Source organism: Pelobates fuscus, chromosome 1 (genome assembly GCF_036172605.1).
Source record: "Pelobates fuscus isolate aPelFus1 chromosome 1, aPelFus1.pri, whole genome shotgun sequence".
Taxonomy (NCBI): domain Eukaryota; kingdom Metazoa; phylum Chordata; class Amphibia; order Anura; family Pelobatidae; genus Pelobates; species Pelobates fuscus.
This window is the reverse complement of record NC_086317.1, coordinates 124,047,016-124,067,084: the sequence shown is the minus strand read 5'-3', so window position 1 is coordinate 124,067,084 and position 20,069 is coordinate 124,047,016. Positions and strand designations below refer to the sequence as shown.

General features: G+C 40.8%; 1 protein-coding gene across 2 annotated transcripts in view; it reads left to right on the top strand.

Moving 5' to 3' along the window:
• Positions 1–13,353, top strand: part of BCLAF3 (BCLAF1 and THRAP3 family member 3) — a 106,330-nt gene extending 92,977 nt beyond the window's left edge. For both annotated transcript variants that reach the window (XM_063450195.1, XM_063450194.1), the window contains 2 exons: positions 2,338–2,424; positions 12,728–13,353. In XM_063450195.1, coding sequence (XP_063306265.1) covers positions 2,338–2,424; positions 12,728–12,757 — 117 coding nt within the window. In that variant the 3' untranslated portion in view covers positions 12,758–13,353. The remainder of the gene's footprint in view (positions 1–2,337; positions 2,425–12,727) is intronic.
• Positions 13,354–20,069: the final 6,716 nt, after the last annotated feature.

Genomic DNA, 20,069 nt, shown 5'->3' with positions numbered 1-20,069 from the left:
TGCCAATGGCTATTGACAAGTGGAAATTATCTATTCAGAAAGCCACACTGCGTTTTGACCTTTGTCAACTGAAAAGGCACAGTCCAGGTATTTCATGCTAATCTTTCCCAGAATTCTATTGAATGTATTTTTCCAGTTTGTGTTTTCCGTTATTAATTTCACTGGGAACCCAGTTTGTGAGCACCACACATAGAAAAAGGGGGTCATGAAGGACACACTCACTAGAACAAGCAAATCTATGTATAAGCCAACATTACTTTATTGCACCAAAGGATCATGGGAAAAGTTAACTTGCTCCAACTTGGTCTTTTCAAACAAAAGTTGTTTTATCGTGTTGATGATTTATGAAACAAAATGTATATAAAAATGACTTGCATGTGTAATTGATATATTATTAATATGTTGTATAAATATATGGTTAACTCAACCTTGACAATTCATCTTTAATTACAGTACGTGTTTGAACGGGTTGACACTGAACATTGAACTTCAGTGCTCTTTTAGCTGAACTTTTGGTGTCAGTGTGACATGCCTGTCAGATACACCCAGACTTAGTCTATACACCCACCATGCAAAGCAAACTATCAGCGTCACTAGCTACTCACAATTTCCCTCTCTGTATTTTTTTCTTCTATGTATTCGGTAAGCAAGGAGTAACAAATTACTTGGGTTTGGTGTCATGAAAGATTTATTTTAAAAAATGTAATGCACCCATATAATGAGTCAGGCATTGGCTTTTGTGAGGTCATTTTTAACTGTCAACATTTTCTTGGAATTCTAACATAGATAATAACGATAGAGCTTCCTTGTTCCGTTGGCTGACTGGTTTATCTGATTATTGCATCTCAGTGTAGTGCCCTACAGTCAAGCCAGCAGAGGGTGAGACGGATGACATCAAACCGCCTCTCACCCTAGCACACAGACTGAAGCATGGTAGACCAACAAGAACTAATAGTCGAATTAACAAAGTTATTCAACTGAAAAACGAGAATAGAGGAAGTGGGAGGATTTTCAGGTAGACAATAAAATAAAAATATGAAACTTATTAAAACAGAAGATTTCATTTTTTATTTTTAAATGGAAGTTGTCCTTTAAATCTTTTGGGTCTTAAAATAATTTTCAGGTCCTAAAATTGGGCCTACCTGCTATGTTACTGCCGTTACCAAACTAATTTAAAGGAACACTTGCGGAGGTGCTTCATGTGCCTATAGTCTGTTGTATGTCTGACACTTACACAGCAAGGGAGGTTTTCTTCTATTTCCGGTAGCTTCACAGAGATATCACAAGTGTTAGGTGGACAGTGCCACTGGGCCTGCCTTTCCCCTTCTCCATGAGAAGCATATGAATGCTGCAATTGTACGTGTGCACTCGCATTTCTGGAATTGAGGGTTCTCACAGAGATCCCTTTGATTGGTTTGTTCCATGTCACAGACGGAAAGTCTGCTGGGGAAAGAGGGGGAGGGCCTGCAAAGGCTCTGCAGCTTGTCACAATGTGTTTTGTTTCTTTTCCCCATATACCCCCAAAGAAAGTATGCATGCATGTTTTCTTTCTGGGTATATCTACTAAATTGTAAGAAAAAGAAAAATGAAATAGTGTGTCCCGTTAGGGTCTTTGACTGCAGGCATTTTGTATGTAATTCATAGCTCTTCTCTTAAAAAGGGTGCATGGTGCAGTGCCAAACGTACACAAAGAGGGCAGTGTTGAGCACATAGTAGCAGTGTAGATACTCGCTCATTTGGTAGCTTTAGCAGTCAGAATTTTATTTCATTGTTTATGGAAAATATTTTGTCTGGATATGTGTCTCATTTTATATGGGTCCTGTTTTCGGAACATTAAAAGAGCAGCTTTTTTCTACAATTATACATTGCATTCATCGCTTCTGGGCAAAAACAACTAGGTTGAGACATTTTAATGAGCATTACTCTGAACATAACTGCTAATTTAATAAACACTTGAGTGGCCAAGTCTGGGCAGCAGTTTAGACAAGGGTTGAGCAGTGTGCGGCCATCCAGCTGTTCTTTGACTACAACTCTCATTATGCTCCGATGGTGATAACTTTTGAGAGACCAAGAGTAACTTTATGATACTTTTTATAAGGTATCTGGCATAATAAAGAGCAAATATGTTGGACTGGGGTGTTAAGGCATATCTTTCCAAATAGATGTGTGTCGCCCCCCCAAAAATTGCAACATTACAGAAATAGGTATTAAGATATAATCTTTTACAATTTGTATTCCTGTTATGTGACCTGGTCGAATGAAAATATATATATTTATATTATTATTATTATTATTATTTTTTTTTTATTATTATTATTATTTTTATTTTATTTTTAGGGTTCATACTACAGAGGAAAAACAAACCAGTCGTATCCTCCACAAACTAGTTTTGACAAAACAGATGAAATCCGCAGACCATATAAGGTAAGTCTGATAAAACCTGTTACATTTTTGATAACAATATTTTTGTGGTGGGGGGGGGGGGAACCTTACGACGGGCAGTTCACAACTGTACGGAGAAACCAAAGGATCCTTTTTCTTTAAGTGTTTAGAATGTTTTTGTTACTCATGAAATGCAAGATGTAGCTTTTAGTTTTGTTTTTTTAACTACAAATTTAGTGACACTCTATACATTTGATGAAAGCATCATGTGTCTTCCATCCCAACTGGATAACTACCAACTGATTAACCAATGATTAAAATGTTTAATCTGTTATGTTGTTTTTGCGTGATGTTGGGAAGGAAGGGATTAATATGCCCCTTTGTAGACTTTAAATTGGCTCTGTCACCCCCGTTGATCTGCATATTTTACAAAGAAATCAGATTATGACATCGTCGCTTTGTGTGCGGCCGGTGATGCAAGAGTGCAGCAAAGGTGAGATATATATTTATCTTATGCTGTACCCCATGCGTGCCACCGTCTTCTGTTTTCAGTTTCCGGTACTTAGTTTGCCAGGAGCCTACGTGAGTGCTGTACTCTCATACATGCGTGTGAGTACACCACTGATGTCTATGAAGGATCTTGCAAGACTGTGGAAGTTTCCATAGATACTGTCTCTTAAGCAGAGAGATAATGATCTTTCCCCACAGCTAGTGATGACGACGGGGGGAATTGATAAAACTTGAGGACTGTAGCCCTGCATTTTGTAAAGTGGAGGAAAAATACATAAGACAGAGTAGTCCCCATGGATATCATTTGACTGAATCGGAATTTTGGTGAAATTCCAACAAAGTCAATGTGAGATTTTATCTTTATGAAAGTCAGTTTTGGTGGGGGTGGTGTGGTTGACAGCGCTGCTTTGAATAATGAATATTATCCATGCTGTTATGTTTATGTAATTCCCAGGCTATTCAGTAGGATATACTCCACACCCATTATGGTGGACATTGAGACATTACGCATTAAGTGCACCTCCTTTGATGTTCTCTAAACTTCTTTAGACTTCCTTTATAACTTAAAAAAATATATATTTTATGATCTGTTGGCTGTCCACAATAAACTTGGCATTTTGTGCAGTTGATTCATCAAACTCTTACTGGTAACGTGGAAGAACCATTGAAAATAACACCCATTAATAAATCTTTTTTTATTTTCCCCCTCTATAAATAAGCTCTGTTTCTCTCCTGAGTTTACATTCTCCTTCAGAATGCCTTTTAAAATGTTATAAAATAAAGATGTTTTCTTGGATTCTATAACATAAATGGTGCCATCATTCATACAGTTGATCTCAGTCAATGAAATTTTTTTGGGATTTGTGTTTTTGTATATCTCTATCTATATTGAGACTGCAATAGATATGCGTTGGTTCTATTAGTTTATTTCCTTAAAAGGGTTTATTTCCTTTAACGTTTATTTAACTTTGAAGGTTCACTCCAAACTAGAAGTGATACATAGTTTTTTTTCCCAATGCTTTGTATCTATAAAGCATATAAAAAATAATGTGCAAAAAACCTATCAAAAATAAACCTTAAAAATGCCCAGTTGTAGCCAAGCAAGTCATTTCGCAAGGCTGGAGAAAGCCAGTCACCTCCCAGTTCACTGTATGGTTCAAGCTGATGGTGGGGCCACTAATAAAATGACAGTGTATTCAGAAATTTGGACACACTGTTTACTGACCACTTCCAGGTTGAACTTCCAAGCCCAACTTTAGCGGGGCTGGGATATATGCAGAGGCGACCAGATGGCCACTTTCATACCCACCCCTTCTTTTCCCCCATTAAGTTGATTTCTTTCATTATTACAAACTAGTTGTAGAAGACAACTATAATAATTCCAGACGTAATTAGTTTCATCCATGTAGAAAGAGCCATTAATAGATTATGAGTCACTTAGACTACACTATAGGGGTTGCTGTTGGGTACTCCGAAGTTCTCCGTAGACTGTAGGCAACGCATGAGAGAATAGACCCTGATGGGACCCGCCACCCAATTGAGATTTTACAACTACAACTAACATTATAAGGGTTGCAAGGGGACTAGCAAAGAACATCCGTGACAGGCCCAGAGGGGTGCAATTAAGATGCTAAAGGTAGAGATGGCTGGGTGTTGGAAGAGAGATTCAAAGGGGGGGCAAAAGTACTAGAGGGAGGGACTTTGTTGGCAGAGACATACTCTGCAATTAGGAGAATAGGCACTAAAAAAATGTTGATAATTTGCTATTCACATTTTGACTTCTAATGATATTTCCTGGCAGATAGTCTTCTATACTTATTTAACAAGATGAAACCCGTCTTGGCTGTGTTGTCATACCTGCCTATTTACACTGTTTTCTACACCTTATGAAACCTCTATTGGTTCGAGATTTGCATTTCTCCATTTTATTATATTGTCATTATAATTGTTCCATTTTGATCAAATATGATCTGCGAGTCCCTGATTGGTTACTTGGTTCTATGACTACAAAGACAAAAATGACTAACAAAAACATATTTACAAAAAAAATTCACTCACTGTTAAAGTTTCTAAGATTTGTGCAAATAACCACACATTACATTGTCATCCTTCGAGCTTTGCCCACTCCAAGAATTAGATTTGCCAAACACGAGCCTCCTATTCTAGTCTGCAGAGTCTGAACTTTAAGACATGTGTAATGTTGTACTGCAAGTGATTAATTGTTCAGAGGATTAGATAAAGAAAAGGCTATCACACATACTATGTATGCAGAAGTCTAAAAATTGGTTACTTGGTAATCTGTCGGGGGATAACCCTAATTAAACCGTTTAGAACAGATAAGAGAAAAACCCAACAAGTGAGTAATTCCCCAAAGTATACCTTTTATGTAGAAACCACTTTCTCAAGATAAAAACATGTTATCACTTTATTATTTAAATTAAAACATTACAATATATTCTATTTCCACTAAACAAAAATGTGTTTGTCACACAAACGTGATTACATGAGCAAACGTCTGTGGTTAATAAACTGGAAAATACTGCTCTGATGTTAGTGTTTAATTCAGATGGAAGTGTAAATTGAGGAGTAGCCATTTTAAAAAAGTGTGATTTTTGGTACAATGTTTTAATATTACTCCTATAATTGGAGTTAGGTCCTTTCAGAGAGGGATAGAGGGTGTCCATAAATCTCCCACTATAAATTTCCACATTAGGACAGATACATAATATCAGAATAACTATTTGAAGAAATGTATATCATATGATATTTCAGAAGTTTATTAAACATCAATCCTGTCAAGTAAGCATAGAGGATGCCAGCTAGTCCTCTTGTATAGACTTCCAAATAATAAGTTTTCGACTTTGTTATATACAGAACAGCATATGATATAAGGATAAATATTTTAAGTTACTCTTGTATTTCCATTTAATTAGGGAACAATGTTTGTACCGAAGATTGTCTTCTAAAAAAAATCCCCCCCAAAAAACCTAAATTCACTGCACTGTCTCAATTCAGCACAGAACAGGGGTTTTCAAGACTTGCAGTTTGGTTGTCCGTTTTGTATCTGTGATGGCTGTTAGCTGAATTTCCATTCCGAAATTATACATTGTGCTTCATATCTTGTACAGCTGTTATATTGGACACTGCTGCTTAGGAGCGAATAATGAATAATAAAGAAAAACATTTTAGAATGAAATAGGAAGTTAAGGGACACTAGGCACCCAGACCACTTCATCTCATTGGGTGCAGTGTCCCTGTCCCCTTAACCTTAACCTGTAATATAAAACATTGTGTTTTTAGTGAAACTGCAATGTTTACATTGCAGGGTTAAGACTGCCTCTAGTGGCTGTCTACCAGAGCTATGTGGGGGGGGGGAAAGGGTTATTTAAAGGACCATTCTAGTGCCAGGAAAACATACTCGTTTTCCTGGCACTAGAGTGCCCTGAGGGTGCCCCCACCCTCAGGGTCCCACTCCCGCTGGGCTCTGGGGGGAGGAAGGGGTTAAACTTACCTCTTTTTCCAGCTCCGGGCGGGGAGCTTTCCTCCTCCTCTCCTTCTTCCTTGCGACGTCATCGGCTGAATGCGCATGCGCGGCAGGAGCCGCACTCGCATTCAGCCGGTCGCATAGGAAAGCATTTACAATGCTTTCCTATGGACACTTGCGTGCTCTCACTGTGATTTTCACAGTGAGAAGCACGCAAGCGCCTCTAGCGGCTGTCAATGAGACAGCCACTAGAGGTTTTGGAGGCTGGATTAACCCTCAGTATAAACATAGCAGTTTCTCTGAAACTGCTATGTTTATAAAAAAAAAAAAAAGTTAATCCTAGAGGGACCAGGCACCCAGACCACTTCATTAAGTTGAAGTGGTCTGGGTGCCTAGAGTGGTCCTTTACCAGTTTTATGGATGGGTGAGGGCTGTGAGGGGACAGAGGTACATTATAGTGTTTAGACTTATTTGTAATACTTATTTGTATTCCTAATAGTAAATTGTACTTTTAGGCAGGGTTTACAAAATTGAGCAAGCAACCATTTTATAGATATAAGCTATAGAATGCATACAAGTCCTGTTGATGACTAGAGCAGAGCAGGAAGATTCTCGGACCAGCCACGACAGGCCGAACACAGAGGGGACCCAGTTGCAATCGTAACCTCAGCAACCCCAGTAGTTCCACCACTGCACGTTACGTGACATGCATCAGTGCAAGCAGTGTTGAGCAAACTGACAAACACTCATAAAATTGCAACTCGCCATATCCTGGCGCCTGCTCTAAATAATTTATTGCACTGTTCAGAAGGTCAGTTTTTAGATTAAAAGAACTGATTATCTAAGTAGCAGTATTCTCCAATATAGAGGAATTACTAAAGCCTAAGAAGATTAGACATGGCGGAAAGGGGTTGTCCGTGCTAGGGAGAGTAAATAGGGTTTACAAATTATCATGGGAGCTGTGATCCTTTATCTAACTTTTAGAGAACCCAGTCTGACTTACTGTCTTGGTGCTGTATAGAGCATTCATAGATACAAATGTCCTTAATTTTACATTTTGCTTAAACCTAAACTCTAGTGCCAGGAAAACAAATGTATTTTTAAAAATTTTTTTTTTTTTTTGGCACTATATCTTCCCATCCGTCAAAGGTGGGTGGGGGGCAGAGATTGGATGAAACACGTCAAAGGAAGGGGTTAAAACCTCGTCTCTAGTATGCCTTCATTCCTTCCCTGCTGGAATGGAGACCTAATGCGCATGCGTGCCAATGGCCACACTCACATTATGAATTCCTCAGAAGAAAACATTATTCAATGCTTTCCTATGGGGTTTTCGTTGATACTGAAAGTCCAGTACGTCTTTTAGGCGACCAGAAGTTGTCTAACGACCCTGAAGTCCCTCTAGTGCAGGGGTTCTCAACCCAGTTCTCAGGACCCCCTACCAGTCCAGGATTTGGGGATTACCTGGGTGTGTCTAAGGTGTTTAGAAAAAGGGAAAAACACACCTTAAACTCTAAGGTGTTTTTTTTTCTTTTTCTAAACACCTTAGACACACCCAGGTAATCCCTAAACCCTGGACTGGTAGGGGGTCCTTGAGGACAAGGTTGAGAACCCCTGCTCTAGTGGCTCTGTGGTTGAGACAATGAGCTGAAGTTGTCTGGGTGCCTATCGTGTCCATTAATGTCCCCTAACTGACCTCACTGACTCCTACTCTCATTGCAAATTCTAATTAAAAGGGTTTTAATAATTCTTATATGCAAGAAGTGGCCACATTGTTAATAATATAATATTACTGGTGAAGTTTAAAGATGCTGGGTTGTACCAATAAGTGTGGTCTCGCATTGCCAGAACCCAGGTAAGTTGTCAAAACGTGCAAAATGTAAAATAATAAAATAGTGAGAGTACTCAAAAAGTTAAAAGGTTACCACAAATATAAATGGATACAATCCTAAAATGAAAATAGAAATAGACCATAGGGTAATATAGTTAACACGTATATTAAAACCACATATTACTGGTCCAACTCCCATGTTTCTGAGCCACTTAGAAAAAGCTGGCTCTGACTAGAGGTATAAAGCAGAGTATACAGCAGATACAGTGGGTCCTTGTTGTAGTCAAGATACTTCCTGGCTGTGTTATCAATGATTTTCCTTAAAAATCCAGGATGCAGGATCACGGTAAAAAAACACGATTTATTAATTTCAACATAACGATGTGAAAATATACAAAATATAAAAACAAGATAAGTCCACTGGTTGCTTGCCACTTGATGCTTTTCGGCATAGAGCCTTTCTCAAAAGTGGTAGTCCTGTTCTCCTCTGCAATCCTGTTTATGAATGGAAATTTTGGCGCCCTTTCTTGGTGGATTCAGTTTCCATTTCCGCTTACATCATTGCGCGTCCGGCGCTTACATTTTGTATCCTTGCGTCGTGACGTCATGACGGTATCTGCATAATGACGTGGGAGACGGAAGTCTTCAAACTGCCATATTAGAAAGTCCTTTGTAAACCACGGTTGCACATATTATATGCTAATATTATAACATAAATATTCATATTAAAAAGAATAAAAACATTTGTTAAAAAATGTGGTATTAGACCGGTTATGGGAAGATGAGCGTGTGGCTTGTAGTGTGTTTAGCCACACGGGAAGGGGGAACGACACATTTAGGTCCCGTTCCCACAATAGGTGTTTTTTTAGAACTGTCGGCATTGTTAATCGCATTATAGCACAGGGATAGGGGTCTGTGTTTGTTGGGTGGTTATACAGTGTCAGCCAAAGGCCGTCTATTGTTCGGCCTCGCAGTGGTGTAGGTTCACCGAGGTTAGGATATGTTTGATTCGTAGGTAGGTGAAAATCTCCTTGGATGGCAGTGCGAATTCTGTTTGTAGATCAGGGAAATGCTTGATACCCTGTGTTGTGACTAGGGACCCTATGGAGTTGATCCCACTGTCCATCCAAGCTCCCAGCGGTAGGTCACTAGTGAGATCATGTAGCCGGAATAGGGGGGCAAATAAGAGTGGGTGAGCATAGCCCATTAGTTCTCCCGCCCATCTCCTCCAGCCTGCGAGTAAGAAGTTGGAGTTTGGTAGACCAAATGTGGAGGCCTGTTTTGTCTTTGTTGGGGACCAAAGTTTTTGGGTAATTGTGTCTGGGTTTATGCAACCGTTTTCTAGAGGGAACCACACCGGTGGCTTCAAGTTAGGACTTCTAGACCATGTGCCAACACTGACGCCTTATAGTAGGCTTTTATGTCGGGGGCTCCCAGGCCCCCTTTGTTCGGTGGGAGCCATGTTAATCTGCGTGCGATTCTGTTTTTTTTTTTTTTTTTCTTCCAAATGTATGCGTTGAACATAGATTGAGTGTCTAGTAGTGCTATGGGGATGGTGCGAAACAAATAGAGCACATGTGGTAGTGCCATCATCTTGACCGTATGCACTCGTCCCAGCCATGAGATTTCTAGGGATTGCCATTTGTCCAGTTGTCACATTGGGAGGCGTACTGTAAGCTACTGATGAGATGGTACTTAGTCCCTGCAAGACTAGCCCAAATGTATCAAACGGCAACACAGACATGTTGGAGATGTGGGGAGGGGAGGGCACGCTACTGCATGCGTTCTGGGACTGCCCCAAACTGTCACAGTATTGGCAACAGGTGAGCGATCTGGTTGTGGAAGGTGACTGTCCCCTTCCGACCTTAGTGCTTTCTCCTACATGTATCCCCAGAACTGCTGACTTCACCACACAGGATGGTTATATGTCACCTCTTACTAGCTGCCAAGATCAGTATAGCTTTCCGTTGGAAAAGCGAAGACCCCTCACCTCTCCGGGAGGTGAGGAACAGGGTACACTCGACCTATCAGTACGAACGCTTGGCGTATAGACTAAAAGGGCAAGAATGCAAGCACTCCCGACTATGGAATAGTGCCCAACCTTGAGATATAGGGTGACAATCAGTAGTTCTAGGCTACAGCAAGGTCAGGACAGTGACATGTAGACTCGTAGCAGCACACGATCTCAAGAATGATCACTTGGAGACTGATCTTCCCCGTAACTGACAAGGGTGTCGCTGTCAAATGTAGCCCACCATATGCCCACTGTATTTTTGCTACAGTTGTTGATGTTACTTGATTGATGTTACTTGAATAATGATGTTTTTTGATTTATGCATATGATGACATGTATCTGCAGGAGCGGTCAATGGTGATGCATTGTTTCCCCCTTCCCCTCTTCCTTTCTGTACCCTTCGAATATTCCTTAGAAAGATGAAAAAATTCAATAAAAACGAGACATTGGGAAAAAGTAATAATTTAAAAAAATTTGGTATTACAGCAGGATATTAAGAACAAAGCGAGAAATTTGGTTAATGAATGAGGGAAAAACTTTATGAAAAACTTAACATAATAAATGTAGAACACAAGAATTTAAAATAATAGTGTGTGGTTGTGCGGTTGGCTGATGGACACTCGCACATGACTTCCAGTATGGATTGTGGTTAAAGGTTACTGTACCTATTCTCATACCAAGGTTATCCGGTAATCCTGTTGTTATATCATCTTCTTACTGTCTATATGTCTAAAAAACAAAAAAAATGTTGCAATGGCAATTTTAAATAGGTGTTTTTTTGTGATATAATGGTAGACATAAAAGAATTTCAAACATTTAGATAATGCTTTCTCATAAGTGTCTTTAACAAAAAACTCTTGGGTTTATGGACTTATGTGATAAGTACAATATTAGATCTTGCCACTAGATGGTAGTGTGCAACATATTATAATGCACAAAAATAAAAAGCATTTAAAATACTTAAAAAAAATAAATAATAATAATCTTCTATTCTGATGTTACATAATTTTTTTGATAAGTTGCACTTAAAACCTTTTTTTCTTTTTGATATTTTTTTTATTGAAACTGTATTTTAATTAAACAAAAATAAATTTTTTGTTATTAGGTTAGTAAATTTTAAAGGGCTACTCCAATCTTTCCGATGCAAAGCACCTGGTACTGCCTTTACCATCTTTGGTCCAATCATGATTTTTTTTTTATATATATATTTTTTTCCTTTGTATACCTGAGTGAAGCGGAAGAAAGGGGGGGGGGGCTGCTTTAGTTATGTGTGTTGGGCGTGCAACTAGCTCCCCGCACACGATTAACAATAACTCCATATGTACAGTGTTTCATGACCACTTCAAATCACTGGAGTAACCCGTTATGGCCAGCTCATAACATAGGACTATCTACAAATGTTAGAGCAGTGGATGGGTGTATTTCCATAAATTAGCGGTTTTTATTTAGTTACACCTGGTAAATCTTCGGTTTAATTCTGAAGATCCCCAACCTCTGGGGACAAGAATGACTGGCACTAAACAAAGGAGACAGTCGTGTCAAAAATGAGGATTGGCCCACCTATAGTAGCCAAGCCATGACTTCCTTTAAAATGGACAGTTTTACGTAGGTACTGCTAGTTAAAAACACAATAGTAGAACGTTTTTTTCATTGTTTGTTTAAAGGGATAGTAACATCTTACTGTAAATTTTAAAGAACGATAGACCTTTATAAAGCCAATAACCAGCACAAAGGAAACTGCATGTTCATGCAAAAGTAATAGTATTTTGTAAACAGCGTAGAGTATTCTTCTTAAATCAAAGTTTGAGTGTGGTAAACATGTCACAATAACCAAAAATGACTAAACTATCTTCTGTTTTAATTGTTTACTTTCATCCTCCATTGCCCTTTTATTCATTATTGTTTTTGTCTGTGCTATACACTTCGTACTATTTCAGCATCCTGATTGGGCGTTAGGCGGTCATTGAAAAATATGACTTTAATGTAAAGTGGTCTATTCTTTATAATGGTAACAACGTGTAACAGATTTCAAACAAAAATGCATCATGAAGCTGCAAACTGATTTTATTTTTTTTATCTATGATGTCATTCTTTTAGCTATAAATTAAACATAATAATAGTGATTGCTATTTTGATTATTAGTTCAACATTTTTTTTTTTTTTATCCATCTTCGGTCTGGTTCTTCGTATTATCACGGGTCAGATTACATCATAGACATCTGAATCCAAGTGTCTATTCATTCAACTTCATTTCTGCACTTGTCCTTTCCTCCATTGTAGTCATGGCACATCAGAGATAATTGTTACACAAACAGTGCTTGGATCATTACACTTTGTCATCTACAATTGACAAGCTGTATTAGTCATGCTGCTATGAGTAATAATAGTAGGTGGAAGATCCTTCCTCGATGTGTTTTTATGTAATGTAGCTGTCTCTCAATAAATGACCTGTAATGAATTGTGACTCTGTTCACGTTTTTACAAAATATTCTTTTATTTTGCTCCACAGGGACGGGGAGATGCTGCCATGGGATTGTAACCTCCTAACTTTGACAAAATGAAGATAATGTACAAAAGAGCTTATTTTCTTGGGTACACATCACTGGCAGGACACCTTCTAGAGCGACGGTGGCCAATGTTTGGCTCTCAGACTGTTCTAGGACTTATCAAGAGTGACTAACTGGATGATGGGAGTTGTAATCCAGCCACTCGAAAGCCTGTGGTCAATGTCTTACAGAACTGGCACTAAAGATAAACTGTTTCTGATGAAAATACCTTTATTTTTGGGTAGAGGAATGCTGCACAACCTTTTATACTCTTTTCAACTGTTTTTTTTTTTTTTTTCTATGACAGTATTAAGCTGGACAATTGCTTGTGTAAAGTGTCACTTTTCTTGCGAGGATTATTATAAGTTGGTTTATATGTTAATTTTTTGTTTCTAGAGTAAAGACTTCCATTGGGTTTAACAGTTTGTCTTATTTATTATTCTTTATTTCTGTCCTTTTTTGTTTCACAATTAATGCATGGACTTTTTTTCTTCTTTTTTTCCTCAGTTATTGTTTCTTGTGTTAGTTCAGGACATTTATTTGTTGGAAAGTTTGTGTATTGATACAATAAAGTGCCTGAATAGTTTAACTACGGTCTGTTTGCACTCCCTTTAACCAATATTTAGTGCCAAACCACACTAAACCAATAGGTCAGAGATTCTATTATATGTATATATTTTGAATTATTTCTTTTTAATTAGATTATATCCAGGAAGGTAATTGATATACACTGAAGGGAACTTCCCCAGAGTAATCTGAATGTACTTTTTTTGGTTAAATGCTTTATTATTTTATGTGCATATTGAGCACATGTGGTAAGTGAACAAAACTAACTTGCATACAAAAGAGTCTGTTGTTATTGTGTTACTGAAATTTAAAACCACATTGTCTGATATCCTTTACAGAATGCAACAACAAAACTGTAAAACAGCTCTAGAACTAAATATCGCTTTTCTAGTTTTCAGATATTTCTCCATCAACTTTAGCTGTAAGCATTGATTTTATACGGAGTACCACCTCAGAGATTTGTATGTAGATGATGATAAATATGTTGTCATGACAACCTGCTACCCTATCTTATAGTTCGTTAATGAGATCCATAACATCCAAAAGTAAATGGGAAAATGTTTTAAAGGGTCTTTTCCAGGCAACAAACAATAACTGATCGAGTAGGACTGTCAAACAATTCACAGATTTTACTATTAACATGACGTAAAGTCATGATTTTATTAATGACACGGAATCTCCTATTATGCTGCATTCTTTATTTATTTCCCTCAGCAGCAAAGAAAAATAACCTTAAATCAGTATAAAAAGAAACGAGTAAATAACATGAGGTATCTCTTTCTAGTAACAGGAATAGCCAATCAGTATCCTCTTAAAAGCATAATAGGCAGTGTCCAGTATACTACTTCCTCTTTCTTTGGGATCCCGAACAAGGAAAACAAATCCAAATGAAAAGGGTGACTCCAATAAGAGGGTATGCAAGCCTTAACCTGGACTTCGAGGTCAAGCTTGAAGAGAGAGGAGAATATGGTAATATCCAACTATAAAACTGGATTTGTGCATAAAATCGCATTACATGGAATATTTATATATATATATATATATATATATATATACACACACACATACATAACATGAAATTCAGTGTAGTCAAATCTTAAGCTCTTTAACAGTCATTAACAAGGATAAAATCCAGTAATGAAAAATAAATGTAAAAAAAGACTTGCCGTGAAGTCAACTTACCTAGAGAAGACCAAACCTCCAGGGATAGGAGGGAGGCCTAATACTCTCCTCCTTGTCATTAATAAAATCATGACATCATGTTAATAGTAAAATCTGTGAATGTTATTAAGACACAGAGGCTCCTATTATGCTAGTTTAAAGCTGTGAAATTGTTTCCTGTGAAGTGTTAAATACCTGTAAAGTAGAAATCATGGAACGTAGACTCTGAAGACCAGCCACTTTCATAATATCCTCCAAGCGACAAACAATTGAGGAAGCCTTGGGAGCCATTGCCCCACAAACCGAATGAGTCGCAAACACATAGGTATCTATTCCATGCTAGAGACATAATGTATTTGACCCACCGGGCTAGGGTAGAGGTAGACACTGGAAGATGCGACTTTTGGAAGGAACAACCCCATCAAGAGCTCGTACGTCAGAAACTCTCTTGCAAGAAAAAAATTCAAGACAATAGAGATGTCCCACAAGACAGAGTATCGTGGTAAGGGTGGATGAGCAAAACAAATTCCTCAGAGAAGTTGACAAATGACAGGATGTCAACCCACAGGCGTCCCATCAAAACTTTGACCAGCAGAAACGGACGATCGTCAAGGTTCACAGTGGATAGGCTTTACCTTCGTCATACAGAAAAGTACAGAAAATGGAGGACAGACCTAAAAGGTGCCGATATGGGATCAAATTTTACTTCATGCACCGACTATGCCATCTGCTCCAAGCAGATTTATACGCCTGTATTGTGTCGGGTGCCCATGCGCCCTCGATAAGTCAGAGAGTTGATTGCAAAACTCCCTTGACCAACCAAGGTTCCTTGAAATCAACCACACCATGAGATGCAAGAGACTTGGAGGAACAAGGGGATGAAGCAGACCATCCGCATCCTGAAGAAGGCATTCGAGAGGTGGAACTAGACGTGGAAGGTTGATAGCAATCTCCTGAAGAGAGAACCATGATTGGGACGACGAGAGAGGAGCCTTGATCACTAGGGTGCGGGGTTGGCAATGTAGATGGAAAAGGCAACGGGGAATCAGTGCAAAGGGCGGAAAAGTGTAATTCCTTAAAGAAGACCAATCTTGGGAGGAAGCATTTGTAGCCAGTGCTGTTGGATCTGGTCTCAAAAAAACTGGAAAGCATTCAAACGAGAAGCGAAAAGGTCTATTTCCAATAGACCCCATTGGTTTCAGATGTCTTGGAAGACAGTGGGATCCAAGTGCTAGTCTCTGAGGAGGCCTGCATATCAATCCACTGTTGTGTTGGAGAGACCTTGAATGTATTCTGCCATGACTCAAATGCTGTGCATCAGGCAAAATTGCCAGAAATCATAAGCCATGTAGGTCATCATCTTGTATTTTGTGCCTCCAGGTGATTGATATAGCGGACAGCAGACACGTGGTCTATCTTCAGAAGGATAGCGCATTGGGATTGAGTTGGGGAGAAACTGCGGACTGCAAAGGAAACGGCCAGAAGTTCCAAACAATTGATGTGGAGTGTTGATTCCAGATCTGATCATCTACCCTGGTGGAAATATTTCAGTATTGAGCGCCCCAACTGTGCAAACTTGCGTCAAATTCGATTATCAAATCTGGAGCTGTTCAGAATATGGTGCATTCATTCCAAGCTTCCATGTGAAGAAGCCACCATTGTTCAACCATCGCTTTTTTGTCCAGAGTTACCATATGCACTGCCCTTGAGATGAAGCTTGTAATTGTTGTAGGGCTCGATAGCCAAGAGTACTTGAAAAATGGCCTGTATAGATGCTGCTAGAAGGCCTATCATTCTTGACCGTTGTTTGAGAGAGAGTTGAGGGGTTGTTAGTGTTCGCCTATCTCCTTCTTGATATTGGCTAATTTTGCCACCGGAAGGTGTAGAGTTTCAAGCAGTGGCGTACACACAACCCATGGGGCCCCGGTGCGAAAACTGATCCGTGGCCCCCCCCCCCCGTGCTTACTCTGCGCGGGCTGGGGCCGCAACACATGGCGGCGGGCACCTGGTCGCAGGGCTGCGACCCGTGCGACCGCGGTATGTACGCCAGTGCATGCATAAACACATACACTTAAAGGACCACTACAGACACCCAGATCAAATCAGCTCAATGAAGTGGTCTGGGTGCCAGGTCTCTCTAGTTTTAACCCTGCAGCTGAAAACATAGCAGTTTCAGAGAAACTGCTATGTTTCACTGAGGGTTAATCCAGCCTCTCATTGACAGCCACTAGAGGATTTTCTGCGATTCTCACTGTGAAAATCACAGTGAGAAGACGCTGAATGTCCATAGGAAAGCATTGAGTAATGCTTTCCTATGGGCGGTTTGAATGCGCGCGTGGCTCTTGCCAAGCATGTGCATTCGGAGCTGAGAGGCGGATCGGGACGGTAAGTGCTTAAGACACACACACACACACACACTCATGAACAGACGCACACATTTACTGACTGACAGACACACACAAACATACTCAGTAACAGACACACACACTCTAACACTCACTCTAACACTAACACACTCACTAACACTAAGACACACACACACTCACAAACACACACTCACAAACACACACTCACAAACACACACTCACACACACACACTCACACACACACACTCACAAACACACACTCACAAACACACACACTCACAAACACACTCACACACACACTCACACACACACACACACACTCACAAACACACACACTCACTAACACACTCACACGTTTTTTTGTTTTGTTTTAAATGTAATCCCCCCCAGCCTCCTTACCTGTGGGAGAGCTGGGGGGGATTCCCTGGGGTCCAGTGGTGTTGCTGGCCCTGCTGTCACCCGGCTGGCGGGCGCACGAGGTAGCACTGTCCCCTGAGTGCTCCCTCGCGCGCCACGTACTGATGCCGGAGACGGAAGATGACGTCATCTTCCGGCTCCGGTTTCAGTGCGGTGCGCGAGGGAGCTGAAGAGGGAGCATTCAGGCGACAGTGCTCCCTCGTGCGCCCGACAGCAGGGCCAGCCTCGCGGGGCCCTGAGGTGGCCGGCTCCTGGGCCCCCCAGCAGAAGAGGCTGGCCTTGTGGGTACATACCTGGGTCGCAGGGCGGCCGGTCGCGGACGCGACCCCGGTATGTACGCCACTGGTTTCAAGGGTAGAATCTACAATAACCCAGAGATTTGATTTGTTGCGTGGGAACGATAATGGATTTCTCCCAATTGATCAGGAAGCCTAGGTTCTCTAACAGAGTCAAAGTCCATGCAAGGTGGATTAATTGAATAGACTGAGCCAGAATGAAAATGCCATCTAAACATACACTGCTCAAAAAAATAAATGGAACACTTAAACAACACAATGTAACTCCAAGTCAATCACACTTCTGTGAAATCAAACTGTCCACTTAGGAAGCAACACTGAGTGACAATCAATTTCACATGCTGTTGTGGAAATGGGATAGACAACAGGTGGAAATTATAGGCAATTAGCAAAACACCCCCAATAAAGGAGTGTTTCTGCAGGTGGTGACCACAGACCACTTCTCAGTTCCTATGCTTCCTGGCTGATGTTTTGGTCACTTTTGAATGCTGGCGGTGCTTTCACTCTAGTGGTAGCATGAGACTGAGTCTACAACCCACACAAGTGGCTCAGGTAGTGCAGCTCATCCAGGATGGCACATCAATGCGAACTGTGGCAAGAAGGTTTGCTGTGTCTGTCAGCGTAGTGTCCAGAGCATGGAGGCGCTACCAAGAGACAGGCCAGTACATCAGGAGATGTGGAGGAGGCCGTAGGAGGGAAACCACCCCTTTAGCAGGACCGCTACCTCTGCCTTTGTGAAAGGAGGAACAGGAGGAGTTCTGCCAGAGCCCTGCAAAATGACATCCAGCAGGCCACAAATGTGCATGTGTCTGCTCAAACGGTCAGAAACAGACTCCATGAGGGCCCGACGTCCACAGGTGGGGGTTGTCCTTACAGCCCAACACCGTGCAGGATGTTTGGCATTTGCCAGAGAACACCAAGATTAGCAAATTTGCTACTGTGCTGATCACAAATGACCGCAGGTTCACACTGAGCACATGTGACACGTGACAGAGTCTGGAGACGCCGTGGAGAACGTTCTGCTGCTTGCAACATCATCCAGCATGACCGGTTTGGCAGTGGGTCAGTAATGGTGTGTGGTGGCATTTCTTTGGGGGTGCCACACAGCCCTCCATGTGCTTGCCAGAGGTAGCCTGACTGCCATTAGGTACAGAGATCCTCAGACCCTTTGTGAGACCATATGCTAGTGCGGTGGGCCCTGGGTTCCTCCTAATGCAAGACAATGCTAGACCTCATGTGGCTGAAGTGGCCCGCCCGTTCCCCAGACCTGAATCCAATTGAACACATCTTGGAAATCATGTCTCGCTTCATCCACCAACGTCACGTTGCACCACAGACTGTCCAGGAGTTGGCAGATGCTTTAGTCCAGGTCTGGGAGGAGATCCCTCAGGTGACCATCCGCCACCTCATCAGGAGCAGGCACAGGCGTTGTAGGGAGGTCATACAGGCACGTGGAGGCCATACACTACTGAGCCTCATTTTGACTTGTTTTAAGGACATTACATCAAAGTTGGATCAGCCCGTAGTGTGTTTTTCCACTTTAATTTTGAGTGTGACTCCAAATCCAGACCTCCATGGGTTGAAAAATTGTATTTCCATTTTTTAATTTTTGTGTGATTTTGTTGTCAGCACATTCAACTATGTAAAGAACAAAGTATTTCAGAATCATATTTAATTTATTCAGATCTAGGATGTGTTATTTTTGTGTACCCTTTATTTTTTTGAGCAGTGTATTATAAGACGTACTCCCCGACTCGATAGCAGGGCGACCATAGGTTTCATGAGCTTGGTGAAGCACCATGGAGCCAAAGACCGTCCAAATGGGAGGCACCTGAACCTCTATTTCCTGACCTGCCATGTGAACTACATGAAGTTATTGATCTTGATGGAATCTTAATGTTGGACTGGGATAGGCACTGTGAGCTATGCATCCTGCAGATCCAATTTGGCTATCCAATCTGCTGGTTGGAGAAGATCCCTTAAGCAATGCACTCCTTCCATCTTGGAAGTGGTGTTATGCCTCATAACTGGTTGAGCTGTTTCAAATTTATCAATGGACGGACACCTTCGCCTTTCTTGGGAACCAAGAAAAGGTTGCTCATGTAACCCAGGGTATGGGCTGGAATCTCTACGATGGCTTGTTTGCACATCAGTTCTTTTATTTCCTCAAAGACATGGTCTTTGTCTCGTTGGAAAAAAACAATTTCCCTTGATGGGGAACATTGAACAGGTAGAGAAAGGAAGTCTATGCCATACCCTTTCACAGTGTGAAGAACCTAAGCATCTCATGAAACGAGGGACCATACATGTGAAAAGTGAGCCTGCCCCCCCTCCCCCCCCCCCCACTATCAGTAGGGCAGAATGGAGAGCGTGAAGAATTACCATAAGGTTTCAACCTGAAAGGGCACCTCTTGGGCCACTAACAGCCCAGGGTCGATCACGTTGTGGGAAGAAGGTTGGTATAGTGCATTGTTCAAAGAAATTGGCTCGGCCAGTAT